At 42.1% G+C, this 16,314-nt stretch overlaps 1 protein-coding gene across 17 annotated transcripts in view; it reads left to right on the top strand.

Moving 5' to 3' along the window:
• LOC105478200 (SH3 domain containing kinase binding protein 1) overlaps window positions 1-16,314 on the top strand; it is a 362,161-nt gene that overhangs the window by 242,913 nt on the left and 102,934 nt on the right. For all 17 annotated transcript variants that reach the window (XM_071088621.1, XM_011735293.2, XM_024791660.2 and 14 more), the window contains 2 exons: window positions 988-1,063; window positions 13,707-13,801. In XM_071088621.1, coding sequence (XP_070944722.1) covers window positions 988-1,063; window positions 13,707-13,801 — 171 coding nt within the window. The remainder of the gene's footprint in view (window positions 1-987; window positions 1,064-13,706; window positions 13,802-16,314) is intronic.

Genomic DNA, 16,314 nt, shown 5'->3' on the forward strand with positions numbered 1-16,314 from the left:
AATAGATATTTTCCCTCAGGCATTTATCATGATCACACACGTGTGGTAGCAAAGGGGAAGAGCGGGAACAGACCTCGCCTTGGGAACCACTGGGTCTGTATATTTCTTTCTGGTTTTGAGCTGTTGAGTTGCCTGCGTTTTCAGGAACATCTTTAGGCGGAGATAAGATCCAGTCTTCTCTATGGATGGTTCATAAATAATGTTAATAGAATTAGCTGCAAATGAAGGAAAGGAAATGAACTCAAAACAAACTCATAATCTTTCTTTTTTTAAACTAGTCAGTGGAAGCATAGGGTCTGAGGCACTGGATTTTTTCCAAGCCCTTGGAGGCTTAAAAGACCAAAGGAAAAAGAGCTGCTTGCTGGACTCATTTTTGCCTTTGTGGCAGGCAGGTAGATCTGTCTAGAGGACATGAGAGTATCTCCCCTTTCTCTGGGAGGCAGGTGGAATTCTCGATGGCTAGTCAGGGATACAATAGGTTACACTGTCCTGGACATCCTGACTTCTGCCTGCCCACCCACCTGCCCGCCCATCCTGCCCTCCTGGGCCTCCATTCCTGTATCCCTTCCTTTTGATTTCTTCTCTCTTACTTCCACTTTTCCAGCCTGCTGTGACTTTTCAGCATCTCCGTTGGGCCAGCTATTGTACCTCCATAGACTGAGTCAGCTTCTCATAAAATGAGGGGACTATGCCTGTTTTCTTTGCTAAAAATAGTCAACCTTTATAAGAGTATCAAGGAAGGAAGAGAATAAAAGCTACTAAGTGCCTACAAGGATAAAACCCTTTTTACCTATTTTTCTCCCTTGTTTGTCATTGGGGATGAAACCTATTAAAGGGTGGCAGCCAGTACACAGAGCGGGGCATAAACCAAAGAATGTGGCTTTTTAAACCAATTTCGAGCATTTTGTCATTATGATCTGGATCTTATTCCTTTGCTTAATGGAGACAATCATCTTGATAAGTAAAATCATCTGTTTTTCCCCTCAGACTATTGGGAAGAAGTTACCTGCAACTACAGCAACTCCAGACTCATCAAAAACAGAAATGGACAGCAGGACAAAGAGTGAGTTTCCTTAGTTATCTATCTCACATTTAAAAGCATTTAAGGATTTCACAATAACAGAAATGTTTTTTAGAAATCCCTATATAACCTTGATAGCTTTTGCAAATGTATCAGAAAAATGTACACAATTGTATTTCATTCAATTCCCCACCATTAGGGTGGGCACAAGTTAGATTCAGAACTCTTGTGTTTTTTTTTTTTTTCTTTTCCCTTATTACAGAATGTGGTTCTCTCCTGCTATATGTATCTCATTCGTGTGCAGAGCTCGGGTTTATCCATATATACCGAAAGCATTTTGCACCATTAAGGTGGCTGAAAGGTTTTAGAGAGTGGCAAATTTAGGGATTCACGAGCCTTCAGGTCAGAGAGGCCTAACCACTTGACCAATATTACTTACCCTTGACTTCCCACTGGCATCTTCAACACATCTCTGCTTGAATATCTCTAGATACCACTGCTTGTCTGCAGGCAGGAGGCTCAAGTCTTTTTGGAAGGATTGGGCTAATGAATGGGAGGGGTTAACTGTGTTTTAGAACAGTGCTAGCCAATAGAAATATCATGTGTGAGCCATATATGTAATTCTAAATTTTCTAGTAGCCATGTTAAAAAAAAAAAAAAGGAAAAACAATTGGACTTAATTTTAATGTATTTTTATTTAACTCAATATATCCAAATATTATGTCTACATGTTATCTACATAAAATTATTAAATGAGATACTTTCATTGCTCTCTTCATGTGAAGTCTTCACAATCCCATATGTATTTCATAGGCATAGTATACCTCAGTTTGGAGTAGCTACATTTCGAGTACTCAATAGTCATGTGTGCCTAGTGGCAACCATATTGGAAAGTGTAGTTTTATTTTTGTAATATTTTCTTTTTTAAACAATTTTGTGGGTACATAGTAAGTGCATATATTTATGGGATACATGTTTTGATACAGGCATGCAATGTGAAATAAGTACATCATGGAGAATGGGGTATCCATCCCTCAAGCATTTATCCATTGAGTTACAAACCAATTACACTCTTTATTTTAAAATGTACAATTAAGTTATTATTGACCATAGTCACTTTCTTGTGCTATCAAATAGTAGGTCTTATTCATTCTTACTATTTTTAATACCCATTAACCATTCCCCCTACCCCCCAGCCCCCAACTACCCTTCCCAGCCTCTGGTAACTATCTGCCTACTCTCTATGGACAGTGTAGTTTTAGAGTAATTCTGGGGTCCGAGAGGGGCTTCCCAGGCTTGAAAATGAACACAGTTCCAAATGTTCAGCTTTCCTAAGCATGTGGAAGAAACCTGGCTCCAGCCCAAGCCTTGTTCAGTCCTGAAAGCGTCTATTAACTACATCCACATACCTGGCCCTCTAGGAGCAGCATGGTGGGGAATGGGTTACTCATAAGAGTGGGTTTACAGAAAGCCCATATTCTAGGACCAGCTCTGTTATTAGCTAGCCACGTGAACTTGGGCAAACAATTTTATTCCTTTGGACTTCCTCTTCATCATCTGCATTGTCTGTGAAGTCAGAGGGTTATACTAGAGATAAACCCCAGGGTTTATCCCAGCATCTTCATCCTCTCATTCAGTTCTAAAAGCTTTACAACTCAGAGGGGAAGGTTTCTGCATTCAGAAAATTAAGCAGCTGATGGAAAAAAAGGAAGATGTGAACAATTCAGTAGGAATATGAGAAAGATGTCTTTGGGTATAGATGTTAATATGCCTGTAAATGGTAACAGGTCAGGAAAGGGAATTATTACTGTCAGCAAAGGCTTGAGGGATGTTTATTGACAGACATTTTTCATAGACACCAGGATAAGAATTTCTGTAGTTGGGCTGGGCGCAGTGGTTCACAACTGTAGTCCCAGCGCTTTAGGAGGCTGAGTGAGGCAAGTGGATCACTTGAGCCCAGGAGTTTGAGACCAGCCTGGGCAACATAGCAAAACCCCTAGCTGGGCACAGTGGTGTGTACCTGTAGTTCCAGCTTCTCGGAAGGCTGAGATGGGAGGATTACTCAAGCCTGGGGGGTTGAAGCTGCAGTGATTGAGCCAAGGTCACACCACTGCACTCCAGCAGGGCGGCAGAGTGAGACCCTGTCTCAAAAAAAAAAAAAAAAAAAAAAAAAAAAAATTCTGCAGTTTCACCCCACACACACTGTCTCTGGTTGTCAAGAGCACATTCTGGGGTAATTGTTCTTCCATGATTTCCATTTAGTGCCACCCCAGGCCCCTAAGAAGCCCCCTAAAAAGCCTCTTTCATCTGGACCGTTTCCCTGCTTCAGGATTTTGATATGACACCTATGTTTAGGTAACAGGCCACAGAGTAACTGAGCAACTACATATTAGAAATGACCCTGAGCTTGGGATCTGAGCAACCTCCTTCCCTCTTCCTTCTGACCAGAAGACAAACTTATGACAAAAATTGCCCAGCAGTGCAGAAGAGGGCAGTTCCTTCCTACACAGACGTCTGTCTCCTTAGCATGCTAAAATACTAGCTCACATCAGGGTTAAGAGTTGGGATGATTTTAAAAATGTTCATATGAGTTGGTATTTTCTGAGTGAAAGTGAAACTCAGCTGATCAGGATTTATTTAAACAATTAACATTATCTTCCCCACCCTCTCAAAAAAAAATAGCTTTTATGATATTGAAATTCATCAGAAACTCATGCTGGGGAACAGATTGGCATAATTTTCATAACAAGAGGAAAACTGTCTAAATATTCATAATGAAGTGCCCTGAGGTTCCTCCAGCTCACCACATCTGGAGTTTCCCTCTTTCTTATTATAATTGATGCAGATTTGTGGCCTCTGTGGGATAGAAAAATAGCCCAAAGAAAGGGCTATTGAATATTTTTCTGAACAAATAGTTTAGTCTTACAGATTCAGAAGACCAGTTGAACAGGTGGGTTGGGGGTAAAAATCCTTGACAGCATTTGTACCAGGGCAGATCAGGCTTCTGCATAAGTTATGACTGCAGGACAAAGGCTGTTTTCCCTGCTGAACCTCATCTCACTTCCTAACTGGACACTCATACCATACCACCTTTGCAATCCCTTTGTTCATTGACTTGCTTCTTAGAGCTGTCATCTGTGATGGCAACAAATGGAACCTTGTTGCTATCATTAGATCATTGGTCCCTCTAGGTTGAGGCTGTGTCTTCTACTTGATATCCCCACCATGCAGCCTAGAAAAGTGCCATGGATTCAGTGGGCACATAAAAAATGGTGGTTGAGCAAATGGAGAAGTATAAATGATTTATGATTTATCAGGCTCTAGATTGCACAGTCTTTTAAAAGCTATTAGCACCATTCATGGTGGCTCATGCCTGTAATCCTAGCACTTCGTGGGGGCCAAGGCAGGAGGATCTCTTGAGCCCAGCAGCTTGAGGCCAGCCTGGGCAACACAGTGACACCCTGTCTCTACAAAAAATAGAAAAAATTAGTTGCGCATGGTGGCACATGCCTGTGGTCCCAGCTCCTTGGGAGGCTGAGGCAGGAGGATCACTTGAGCCCAGGAGGTCAAGGCTGTGGTGAGCCACGATCGTGCCACTGCACTCAGTCTGAGTGACAGAGTGAGACCTTATGTCAGAAATATATATAAAAATAAAAAAGCTATTAGCCACTGGTCCCCTTCGCCAAGTGTACATATACATGTATATGTAAGCCCCTCACAATGAGACCTTAAACACAATGATAAGAAACATCTTTTGAAAGTGTGTTCCAAACACCTGCTTTAAGAGCCCTCTGCATGGAAAACAGTTCCATTCACTGTAAGAAAACAGCACATAATGTATCTCTTAAAAAGTATGCTTAGATTTAGCTCTAAAACATCTATATGTAAACCTCTCACGCACGATGAGATGCAATGCTAGAAACATCTCTCAAAAATATGTTTAAAACACTTGCTTACGAAATTTTCTGCTTGGAAAACAGTCCCATTCGCTGTATGAAAACAGCACATAATGCATCTCTACAGAAGCAGGTAGATTTAGCTTTTAAAGGTGTATATGGAAACCACATATAATGAAACTTGAAATACAATGGTAAGGAACATCTTTCAAAAGCACATTCAGAACATCATCAGCTTACAGAACTCTCTGCTAGGGGGAAAAAAAGAGACACATTTGTTCCTGTAAGACACTTGAGCATGTTCTGGGGTCTGAGTGGTTAGCAGTGGTTGCTGGTGTTCCTTGGCTTGCCAGTGTTCCTTGGGGTTTGCCAGACCCTCTCTTCTTACCAGCCATTGCTCTCCCAATCAGCCTAAGACTGTTACCAGTGGAGGGTGTCCAGGTTCTTGGCGTCTTGAACAAAGAATTGGACAAAACGCACAAACAAAGCAAGGAAAGAGTAAAGCAACAAAAGCAGAGATTATTGAAAATGAAAGTACACTCCACAGGGTCAGAGCAAGCACCAGCATAGGGGCTCAAGAGCCCCGTTACGGAATTTTCTGGGGTTTAAATACCCTCTAGAGGTTTCCCATTGGTTACGTGATACACACCCTATGTAAATGAAATGGTGGCCCACAGTCAGTCTGATTGGTTGTGGAAAGCAGCCAATCAGAGGCTGAAGAGAAGTTACAAAGTTACACTCCTATGCAAACATCTGATTGGTTGCACAAAGCAACTAATCAGAGATACTTTCAATTTTCCATCTGCCATGCAGAAAAAGAGGGGGATTTGCAAAGGGAGTAGCCCCTGGTCCTTTTGTTACTTAGGTGTGGAAAGTTTGGATTTTCCTTTTGATTTAGTTCTAGGAAGTCAGAGTGAATCGGCCTTAGGTTCCCTGCCTCTAGACCCTATTCTGCCTCAAGACCACCGGGTTTATTGGCTCATTTTGACCAGGGAGACTGCACACCAGGGGACCTGTGGATGTTACATCAAGCAAAAGCAAAATTAAAAAAAAAAAAAAAGTTATTACAGATTTTGAGAAGGGGCGGAATTTAGTGAAATGTAAATGAAATGATGTTTTGATAGACTCAAGGCAGAGCAGGGCTGCATGGCAAGGGGTCAGCATCAGGTCGTGACTGTGAGGTGGACTCAGGTCCCGTTTCTTTGGCAGCTACCAAGTGAAGATAGATATGTAGTGGTGTAGTAGTGTGTCCAGAAACCCTTTACGTGAGGCGCTGCACTTGGGCTGGAAGTGAAGACTGCTTCTCTGGGTCAAGTGTCTTAGTGCCTTCAGGCAAGAGTGGAATGTTTCATTCTTCCTGATATAATTTTTTTAAAAACCAAGTTTCTGGTAGTTTGTCTCTCCCTGATTATGTCAGGGAGTGAGAAAGTAGGAGCACTCCAAGAAGGGGGTTGTTAAGGACACTTTGCAACTACCGCATATGCTTGGGAGAAACACTGTTTCCTGATCACTTTGCAGGTGGCCTTATCTGTGTCTGTTGCCCCAGCCTCAAGAATGGCTGGGCAGATTGCTATTTACTCAGTGCAGCTCATTTTTGCTTTCTCACCACATGTTTAAATGGGGGGGGAAAAAAAGAAGGGTCAACTTTCTTGTGTTGGGTTTTCCTCAGCTTCATAATATATAACCAGGAACTTTGATCCTATTTTTTCAGACTGAGTGTTTTTGCCCACATATCCTCCCCCAGACTCACTCATTCTTGGGCCTGGGTATTTGGGCACGTCCAATTTGCTGCAGCATGTTTCGTATTCACCCCTTTAGTGCCCCCGATGCCTGTCATGTACTGAAGCCCCTCATGCTTGATGTCCCAAGGGTACCCACCTCTTCCTAAGAAGCACCTTTCATCACTTGCTCCCCAGTACAGACATTGCTGTCTGGATTCAGAGTGGGAGCCTTCCCAGGAGGGTGCCCAGCCTACCTGTGTGGCTTAAGATCTGCATTTCAAATACAGTCCTCTTGAGAAAAAGGTTAACTCCCTGTGTGTTTTCCTGGTAGGTTTTCTTTCTCCCAAAGACTCTCCAAGGAGCTTCTCATCTGAGCAGAAGAAAGTACCATCGAGAGGAGCAGTGATCCAGCCTCTGCTCCATTGTAGAGTCAAGAAGGGCTTTGCTTGTCAGATTTTCATTTCTTCTTTTTAAAATATACTTCTCTTTTTAGAGGAGGTTAAATGGTGTCATAATTCATACTTGTGAAATAATTTGAAAGTCAAATTCCCAACAGCGTCCGAGACCGAAGGTGGTTGTTTAGAGTTATGGTCAGCTTCTCCATAAAGGAAGACACTGGGTTGGCGTTGACAGACATACTGACAGACACATCGTGTTTCATTTCCCATCTGAATTTAAATGTAGACCACAGCTTCTTCACCTCGGCAGTGTTGACATTTGGGCTGGATCATTGTCTGTTGGTGGGCGTTGTCCTGGTGTGCATTGTAGAGTATTTAGCAGCATCCCTGGCCTCTACCCACTAGATGCCAGTAGCAATCAACCCCCATTCCCTGCCAAGTTCTGATAAGTAAAATTGTCTCCAGATATTGTCAATATTTCCTGGGAAACCCTAGTTTCAAACTGCTGATATAGACTGTAGTAAGCCCCAAGAGGGCATTGTGGCATCCCTGCTGCCTGGCATGCAGTGGACACTCAGTTGTTATTTACTGAATAGATGACAAGCCTAGTATGTATTTCACTACTCCTCACTAGCCCCAGATCCTCAGAATCTGACCCAGAACTGGAGTTCCTGTCTAAATCTAGCATATGGCACACCCATCCCCAGTGCTACCACCATGCTGGTCTACCCTCCAGGTCCCCACAACTGTTTTGCACCTTCCTGGAATTAAACATTTGCTAATACCCATTACTGGACCAGTGGTTCTCACAGCGTGGTCCCAGAACTAGCAGCAGCAGGAGCATCACCTAGGAACTTGTTAGAAATGCAAATACCAGCCCTACAGAATCAGAACCCCTGGGGGTGGGGCTCTCCACCTGATGCCAATGCCCACTCAAGCCTAAGAACCACTGACCTAGACTAAGGGTTTTTTTTTTTTTTTTTTTTTTTTGGAGACGGAGTCTCACTGTGTTGCCTAGGCTAGAGTGCAGTGGTGCAATCTCGGCTCATTGCAACCTCTGCCTCCCGGGTTTAAGCGATTGTCCTGCCTCAGCCTCCCGAGTAGCTGGGACTACAGGCACCCACCAACAAGCCCGACTAATTTTTGTATTTTTAGTAGAGACAGGGTTTCACAATGTTGGTCAGGCTAGTCTCGAGCTCCTGACCTCGTGATCCGCCCACCTCGGCCTCCCAAAGTGCTGGGATTACAGGCGTGAGCCACTGTGCCCGGCCAGACTAAGATTTTTAAAGCTTCCCTGATGATGAGAATCACCAGAGTGTGTGTTTAGTAAATGGATTCGTGGTCCCACCTCAGATCTGAAGATTCAGATCTGCAGGGAAGAGGTCTGGGAAGATAATAGAATGAACAGGTACCCCACAAAATTCTTATCAGGGATGACTGATTGGGAAACACGCCCCAATCCTACTCCTCTGGTCAGTGTCCTAGAACATTGTACAAAGCTCACTGTCATTTTCTTCCTCTCTGACAAGATCCTGAGTCTCTTGTTTGGGAAGTGATTGTCGCATTTCAGATACTCTGATACTTTAAGCCAAATGCATGACTCTCATCCTGTCTTCACTGTTGTCTGGTCAACATTGTATATATACATACCCTTTTCTGCTACTTGAGCTCCTCGAGCAGATAGTGTCTTATTTACCTTCATTTCTCTTTCCTAGAACATAATAGAAGTTCACACCCTTATGTGCAATTCCAAAATATAAAAAGCTCTGAAAACTAAAATGTTTTATTACTCATTGGGTGATAAAACTTGTTCTGGACTGACATATGTCTATTCATGGTCTTTATTTTTCCCACTTGGAGTGACCAGTCATCCATTTACTGCAGAATTTTAATGGTTGGGTGCAGCCCCAGCCCCCAGCTGAGGATGTTACATATTATATGGTATATGCAGTATATTTCCTTTCTAAAATCTGAATAATCCTGTCCGCAGGGGTTCTGAATGAGGGATTACCAACCAGTAGTGTCTGAGATAATATTTGTCAGTTGAACGAGAGAATTTCTGATTATGATGTTGGTGAAACTAGACTATCCCTGAGCTTGATACTTTCGTTGTACTGTCCCAAGGGAAAGGAAAACTCCAGTTCTAGATGTGACCTAGTACTTTCCAAACGCTGCTTAAAGCTCTGGAAGGCTTCCTACCAGAATCTGCCCATGACACATGGGGTTTTGATCTTTATACCCTAAAACTGAGCCCAAAGTTGTCCTGGATTTAATGTTATTTCCTTCCGTGTATATGTTCAGCTTGCTGATATATTTATTCTGTTGGTTCTGCTTTTATTTTTTTTTTAAGCTGAGAGGGTTTTTGCTTGTTTGTTTGAAGTTGGTTTGTTTTTATTGAATAGATTATAAAACTAGCTGCAGGCAGTCATGTGATGTGGGCATGTGAGTTCAATTCCTTTAACAGCCTGTTTTTAATATTATGTAAATTTCTAAAAGTTTAGAGATTGAAATGATGTTTTTGGGGGAGTGTGTAAATCATGACTGGACTTTTTGGTGATTTTAGTAGAGCAAGCTTCTTAAAATTTGAAAGCCAATAATTAGTACAGTGGCTCTTGATGTGGGAACTAGGTAACTAACAGCTTTGGGGTCCTCAAATCTTCTGATATTATATACATTTTCTCTGCACATTTGAGTGTGTGTGTGTACGGTTTGTTGTGTTGTGGGGTTTTTTTTCTGGAAAGAGTCATTGCTTTTTATCAGACTCTTAAAGGACTCTAAGACCAAAAAAGGTTTAAGAACTGATTTAGGATTTCAGTCTTATGCTAATTCATTAGTCATTTTTAACCTTTCTAAAGAAAAAAGACAAAATCATCTCAAATTGCTGGATAAATTGTGCTTTATTTCTCTGTGTGTGTGTGTGTGTGTGTGTCTATTCATTCCTATTTGATCTCTAATTAAATCCATCCAATTGATGAATAGATGGAAAATGCCTGCCTTCCAAAATTAATTTCATTCCCTTCTTCTCCAACTCTGTCCAATACTCATTTAAAATGTATAATCTTCCCACGTCCAAAGGATCTGGAATTATACCCTTCTTAAGACATATCAAATGCCTCCTCTTTTGAGAACTTTCTCCTGAATGTAATCTTGCCTTTCTCTGAAACACAACAATATTCCATCATAGTGAGTTTATGTGTATGCATGGGTTTGTCTTTTCTTTCTGCCATTCTCCTCCCCTTGCTTTTCTCCAAGAATTAGACTGTCACTTCCATGCTGGGACAGGAGGGGGTGGTTGGGCTTACTTGTATATTACAGTCCCCCAAATTGACAATATCATTTTCATGGTGGTGGTTCAATAAATATTTAAGTGGAAGTCAGGAACATCTTTGTTCCATATACTTTAACATTAAAACCACAGACTCAGAGTTAATAATTTTTTTGCAGATAACAGTTTTGAGTGTCTTAAAGTCACTGATACATCCAATGCAACATAATATTTTTTTCTTTCTTCTAAAAAAAAAAAAAACGGGATACATGTGCAGAACATGTAGGTTTGCTACACAGGTATATGTGTGCCATGGTGGTTTGCTGCACCTATTGACCCATCCTCTAAGTTTTCTCCCCTCATCCCCCACCCCCAACAGGCCCTGGCTTCTGTTGTTCCCCTCGCTGTGTCCATGTGTTCTCAATGTTCAACTCCCACTTATGAGTGAGAACATGTGGTGCTTGGTTTTCTGTCCCTGTGTCAGTCTGCTGAGGATGATGGCTTCCAGCTTCATCCATGTCCCTGCAAAGGGCACGATCTCATTCCTGTTTATGGCTACATAGTATTCCATGGTGTATATGTAACACATTTTCTTTATCCAGAAATATTTTTATTTTCTAATACTATTGAATTCAGGCTCAAATGCCTCATCAGTAAAAATAAATTCCTATTTTAAAATATATCTTAATAAATTAAAGCGTGTGAAGCTAATGGTTGCTGGGTTTGGTCAGGAGTTCTGGGTGATAGTGCCTGTGACTAGAGTCATGAAAAATCATAGCTCAAAGTCAGAGCTGCCAGGAACTCAGGTCTAGCCGAGTGTGCCCCTTGGAGCCCTCACAGCTTCACTGACATGTCTTTGGGGACCTGGGTGGGAGATGGGACAGCCCTACTCCCCCAACCAAAACAGCTCTGTTTTAGTTGCTTTGTATTTGAGCTCTGGAATACATTGAAATTTGCTAAGTGTCCTGCTGAAGTTAACCAGACTCTCCTCTCTCCCCTCCTTCGCTGGTCCCTGATTTTACACCTGAGGACACTGAAGTCATCCAGAGTTGTAGTGTGATTGTCTCAGGTCATGTGCTTGTGAAAGCCCAGCTGGGAACCCAACCTAGTCCCAAGTATCCTGCCTTCTGGCCCACAATTCTCTCCTCCTCCTCCTTGTGGCGCCTCCAAGTGTTCCTCCACTTTATAGGGGTCACTTGGAGATCATCAAGAAACATTGAGTGGGAGCTCTGTATCAGGTTCTGGGGATGCAAAGAGAGCTGAGACATGCTACAGCAACCCCTGGCACCAGTATCTCCTCTTTTTCTCTAACAGTGGTGCTTTCCAGATAATTCTGTGTCTAATGCCTTACACATAAAACAGCATAGCTGCACAGTCGAAGTGTTCTAAAGCTGGATTATGGTGATGGTTACACAACTGTATAAATTTATTAAAACTCATCAAATTGCCACTGATTTTTCTTGGCATTCCTCTTGCAGTTGAAATATTATTTCAATAGCACCAAACACTGTACTGACGTCCAACAAAGATAAAACTGTTAAAAGGAGAATGGCAGGGGCAACTCTCTTCCTCAAGTCTGCCTGTCTGTCTCTCCGTGTCTCTCTCTCTCTCTCTCACACACACACACACACACACACCAGGAAAAAAAATCTAACAGCCTTTCCCACTCCCAACAGTTTTCCTCTCACATCTCATTGGCTGGAAATAGAGCGCATGCCCATCCCTAAACCAATCACCCACAAAAGAGAGTGAGATTAACATTATTTGCCTGGACATATTTTGCTTTATCCCCAGGGCTGTGAGAGGGTTCCATGTTCCTGAATATAATGCTTGAACAAATTAGGATTCTGTGAACTAGGAAGAGGGTGGGGAATGTCTCCTGGGATGTTAACCAACAGTCTCTGTTACACTTCATTAACTTTTTTTTGACTGAAGGGAACAGAAACATGACCTGTTCCTTCTTTCTTTGTTGGCTGTGGGTTTCTGTATTCTTTGTAAAAATGGCTCCATGATTTCCATCCAAATAATTATTCTTAAAGCCAGGACTCTGTAGTGCAGTTCTTCAGTAATACTGTGTTTGTGTTGTTGTAAGTTTGTGTTGTTCAAGCCATTGTACAGAATATGAAAACAACTTCACAAAAGCAAAGTGAATACTGCCTCTCCTCCCTTCGCTCTTTCCCCTTCCTCCCTCTGTTCTCTGTCCTATCCCAACCCTAGACCACAGTGTATCTGTATTATGAATTTCTTAATTGCTTTTATTTTACATGTCACAATCTCTGGTTGTTGGGATGTTAACCAAAATAAAGAAACACATTTCAGTAATATAAATTACACTAGGGACAATATAATTGTCATCAAGAGGTTACCTCTAAGACATAGCTCTAGGTTGTGATCTGTCTGCAGAAATGGGCCTGATGCTTGGGAAATATCTAAGGCCATTCAAAGCCATTAGGTTTGTTGACTTTGATGCAGAATAATCGATGCCTCTCCCAGTAGATACTAATTCTCATGAATTTTTCTTTCCACCTTCTGTCCTGAATCATCAAAGCCTAGTTTTCCAAGTCTCCATTTCTGAAATACTTTACAAATGTTTTCACTATCTTCATAATTTGTGCTTTCAGATAAATAGAGATGATTTAACGGCACATAGACTTTCAAAGGCATGTAATTCAGAACATACTTAAATTGATTTTTAGTGGCCTTAGTAGTTTTCCCTCTTTGGTGAGGGCTATTGTATCTCTTTGCTGAGGAACAGCCATCTATGCATAGGGAGGTTCCCACAGAAAGGCCATGGGACATATTTGAACAAGCTCACCCCCACACATATGTGTGTAAAGAATGTTCAGTCAATACTTGTTGGCTGTTTATGGTTGGCATGTGCTTACACAGAAATACATTGACGTTTGTCTCTTAAGACATACCATAATGGGGTAATTTTTTATTGTTTTATGTACCCTGGTAGCTTTGTAACATATATAAATACCTTGTTTCTAATTGAGTAATGTGTGGAAAAAGGCAGTGAGGCAAAACTTAAGGTTTTTTCTGCCCTCTGTAGACTATATATGTTTATGCATGCACTTGAAGAGTATATAAAATGGTATATGTCTGTTTTCCTGAGTAAGGAAACCTTTTTACTTTTCTGCCAGAGAAAAGTAAAGCAGTCAGTGGCATCTCATGATGTCACATGATTTGTAAGGGGAAAAAATGGAAGCCAATAAATATACATGAGCCAAAAATGAGCACTCTCGGGTCATTTCCTGAGGGTCACCCTTTCTTCATGCAGCAGTAATATGCTACCTGTTAAGTGTGCCTTTCCCTGAACTTAATGTGATAGAGAACATTTTCTCCTGGGCCAGCTCATTAGATAAAGCATTTTAAAGGTTATGTTTTCTGTTTTTCTTATAGGCAAGGATTACTGCAAAGTAATATTTCCATATGAGGCACAGAATGATGATGAATTGACAATCAAAGAAGGAGATATAGTCACTCTCATCAATAAGGTAAACAAAGGTTGTCTCCTACCTTCTAAACCGCAAACTGCTTTGGGGTGTTGACTGGACAGTACAAGCTTTTGCTTCAGCGCTTGAAAGCTTGGTTTTCTCGGTCCTGAACTTGTGAGGAAGAATCTTGCATCTTTCCTTTTGATCAAGCTAAGCCCAGCATCCAGGTGAATGCATTCCTTGAGACGAGAATAGATTTGTTTGCCTTAGGGCCAGCTGCAGATTTGCATGGTCCTTCAGAAAAGTCTGTTCCAGAAGGAATAACCCAAAAGGCAGCCTGCTTGGCTGGAGATCCTGCCCTCCACAGCAGCCAGGTTGCAGAGCTCTGTGTCCTGAGGTATTGGAGGAGGAGTTTTTAAAAAAGGCTGGTCATGCCTCACAGGCAGAAAACGCTTAAAGAATGTTTGCTGTTCAGATCAAAGACAGGTAGAGTGCCTGAGAGAATTTTTCCCGTCTCCTTTGGGCTAAGAAGGTTGAATGATTTTATTATTATTAGAGCCAGAGCCCTGTAAATAAACAAAGAGCTATAAGATCTGTGTGAAGTGATGCAGTTGAACAAGGGCCTTGGCTGTGTACTGTGTGTGCTTTCATTCTATGGTACTCACCAAGTAGGTGGTTGAAAGATACATTATTTAAGCAATACCTAGAATATATGACTTTTTCTCTGAAGAACAGCATTTTTGTGATGGTCAAATATGGTGAGAAGCTGAACGGTCTTGAAGATGTGTATGGTGGTTTTATTTATTCAGGGGAGTGACAGGGAACTTAGCACAGTTACCTTAGCACAAGTGTGACTTGGGAGACCATTGTGGCTGCCTGCGCTCTCCCAGGGCTGGGAAGCCTTGGCAGGGTGGAGGATGCAGGGAAGGGGAAGAGATTGTAGGTACGCAGAGTTGGGGTAGGCCCAGGGTCCCGCCAACTCTGACCATTACTGAGAGGGTGGGGACTGTGGTGTCGCCTGGCCCTACCCCTCCCTCAAGGCTTGTCCATAAGGTGATCAGTAAGATTTACCTTTGTTATCAAGAGGTTACCTCTAAGACATGGCTTTAGAGATTGTGTGTTTTAAGAGCCTAATCCAAAGATACCAGGGAACTAATGACCCCAGAAGTTAAGTAGCTTGCCAAAGGTCAGGAGTTTTAGGGAGAAAGCTGGTCCTCTCATGGACTCCATATGTCAGTGGTATGGAGTATATAATGCTTTCCGGAATAGCAAATCATTCCCTGTTTTGCAGATCATCCAAGAACTCGTCCATCTTTTTACCTGTATTCTCCCCTGAAGTTATTTCGGTATGTCTCTGTTGAACACGGCAGGAGGAAATGAGGGGAAGAATGCTTCCCTTGTTGTTTTCTGCAAATGAGGCAGAAGTGGTTTTTTTCTGTCTCTTTCAGATTGCTTTCTGATACACAGTGCATTTCCTATTTTTAATCAGACCTGTAACCAAACAAGCGGAATAAGGAAGTTGTTAAATGGGTGTGAAGCACAATACGAATGCTATAATAATTAGCACAGATAATTTGGTTTTAGAAATGCTGGGAAAGGACTAGAGCGATTTTTTCCCCCGTGATGATAAAGTGACCAGAGAATTAAATAACTGCTATTCTTTGCAGTTGGTTGGCGGGGGACTCACTAGCCTGTTTTTGTTTTGTCTTTGGAAGAGAGGAAGCCTCTTTTTAGTTGAAAACCTGGTATGTCAGTAATATTTAATGAGGTTTGAGAAAAGAAACACATCTATTTCTGTTTTAACATATTATACTCCAGTCCTTCCAATTGAATACATATCATAATTAGCACACATTCATCTTGATGATTTTGCTCCTAACCTCCCAGCCTGAGATCCAGTCTGATAAAAATTAATGTGATTTTTCTAACGACCTTAGTCAGAAAGGGAGTATCTATCGGTCCCATCCACATGGTACAGATAAATGAACAAGTAGATGTGGCAGGCTGCTTTCAAGAGTGTCCTGAAGGTTATGTCCCATTTCTCTAGTTTCATAGATTAATGTATCTGGAAGCAGTTTAGAAACTGAAGCAGTGCACTGCTATTAATATTATATTTACAAAACGTGACATTGTCATCTCCGCTGTACACTTGGTCTCTTGACCTGACTTTCACACTGATCCGACTCCTCAGGCCTACAGTTCTCATATCACCATTTTGACACTTGGTCCTCCTAGTCCCACCCTGCTCCCACCCCCAAGCCTTTCTCCATCCCTGCCACTTCCTGCCCTGCAGAGCTGAGCACAGGCTTGAGTCGTTCTGCATCTGTCCAGGCCAGGTGAGCAAGGACCAGGCTTCCTCCATCTTCCTTTCTCTAGCACCAACCATAGCACCTGGTCAGGAGGAGAGCCCTGGGGTGGTGAAGGATGGAGGGATGTTTCCCCCTGCTCCAGTGTCCCCTACCCACTTCATCCCTAGCACCTCAGCCCCTTCTTTTTGTCATTCTCTAACAATGCTGTGCTCACTTACCCTTCTGCACCAATCAAAATCTTTAGTAACTTTCTTTTTCTTTGTT

This window comes from Macaca nemestrina, chromosome X (genome assembly GCF_043159975.1).
Source record: "Macaca nemestrina isolate mMacNem1 chromosome X, mMacNem.hap1, whole genome shotgun sequence".
Taxonomy (NCBI): Eukaryota; Metazoa; Chordata; class Mammalia; order Primates; family Cercopithecidae; genus Macaca; species Macaca nemestrina.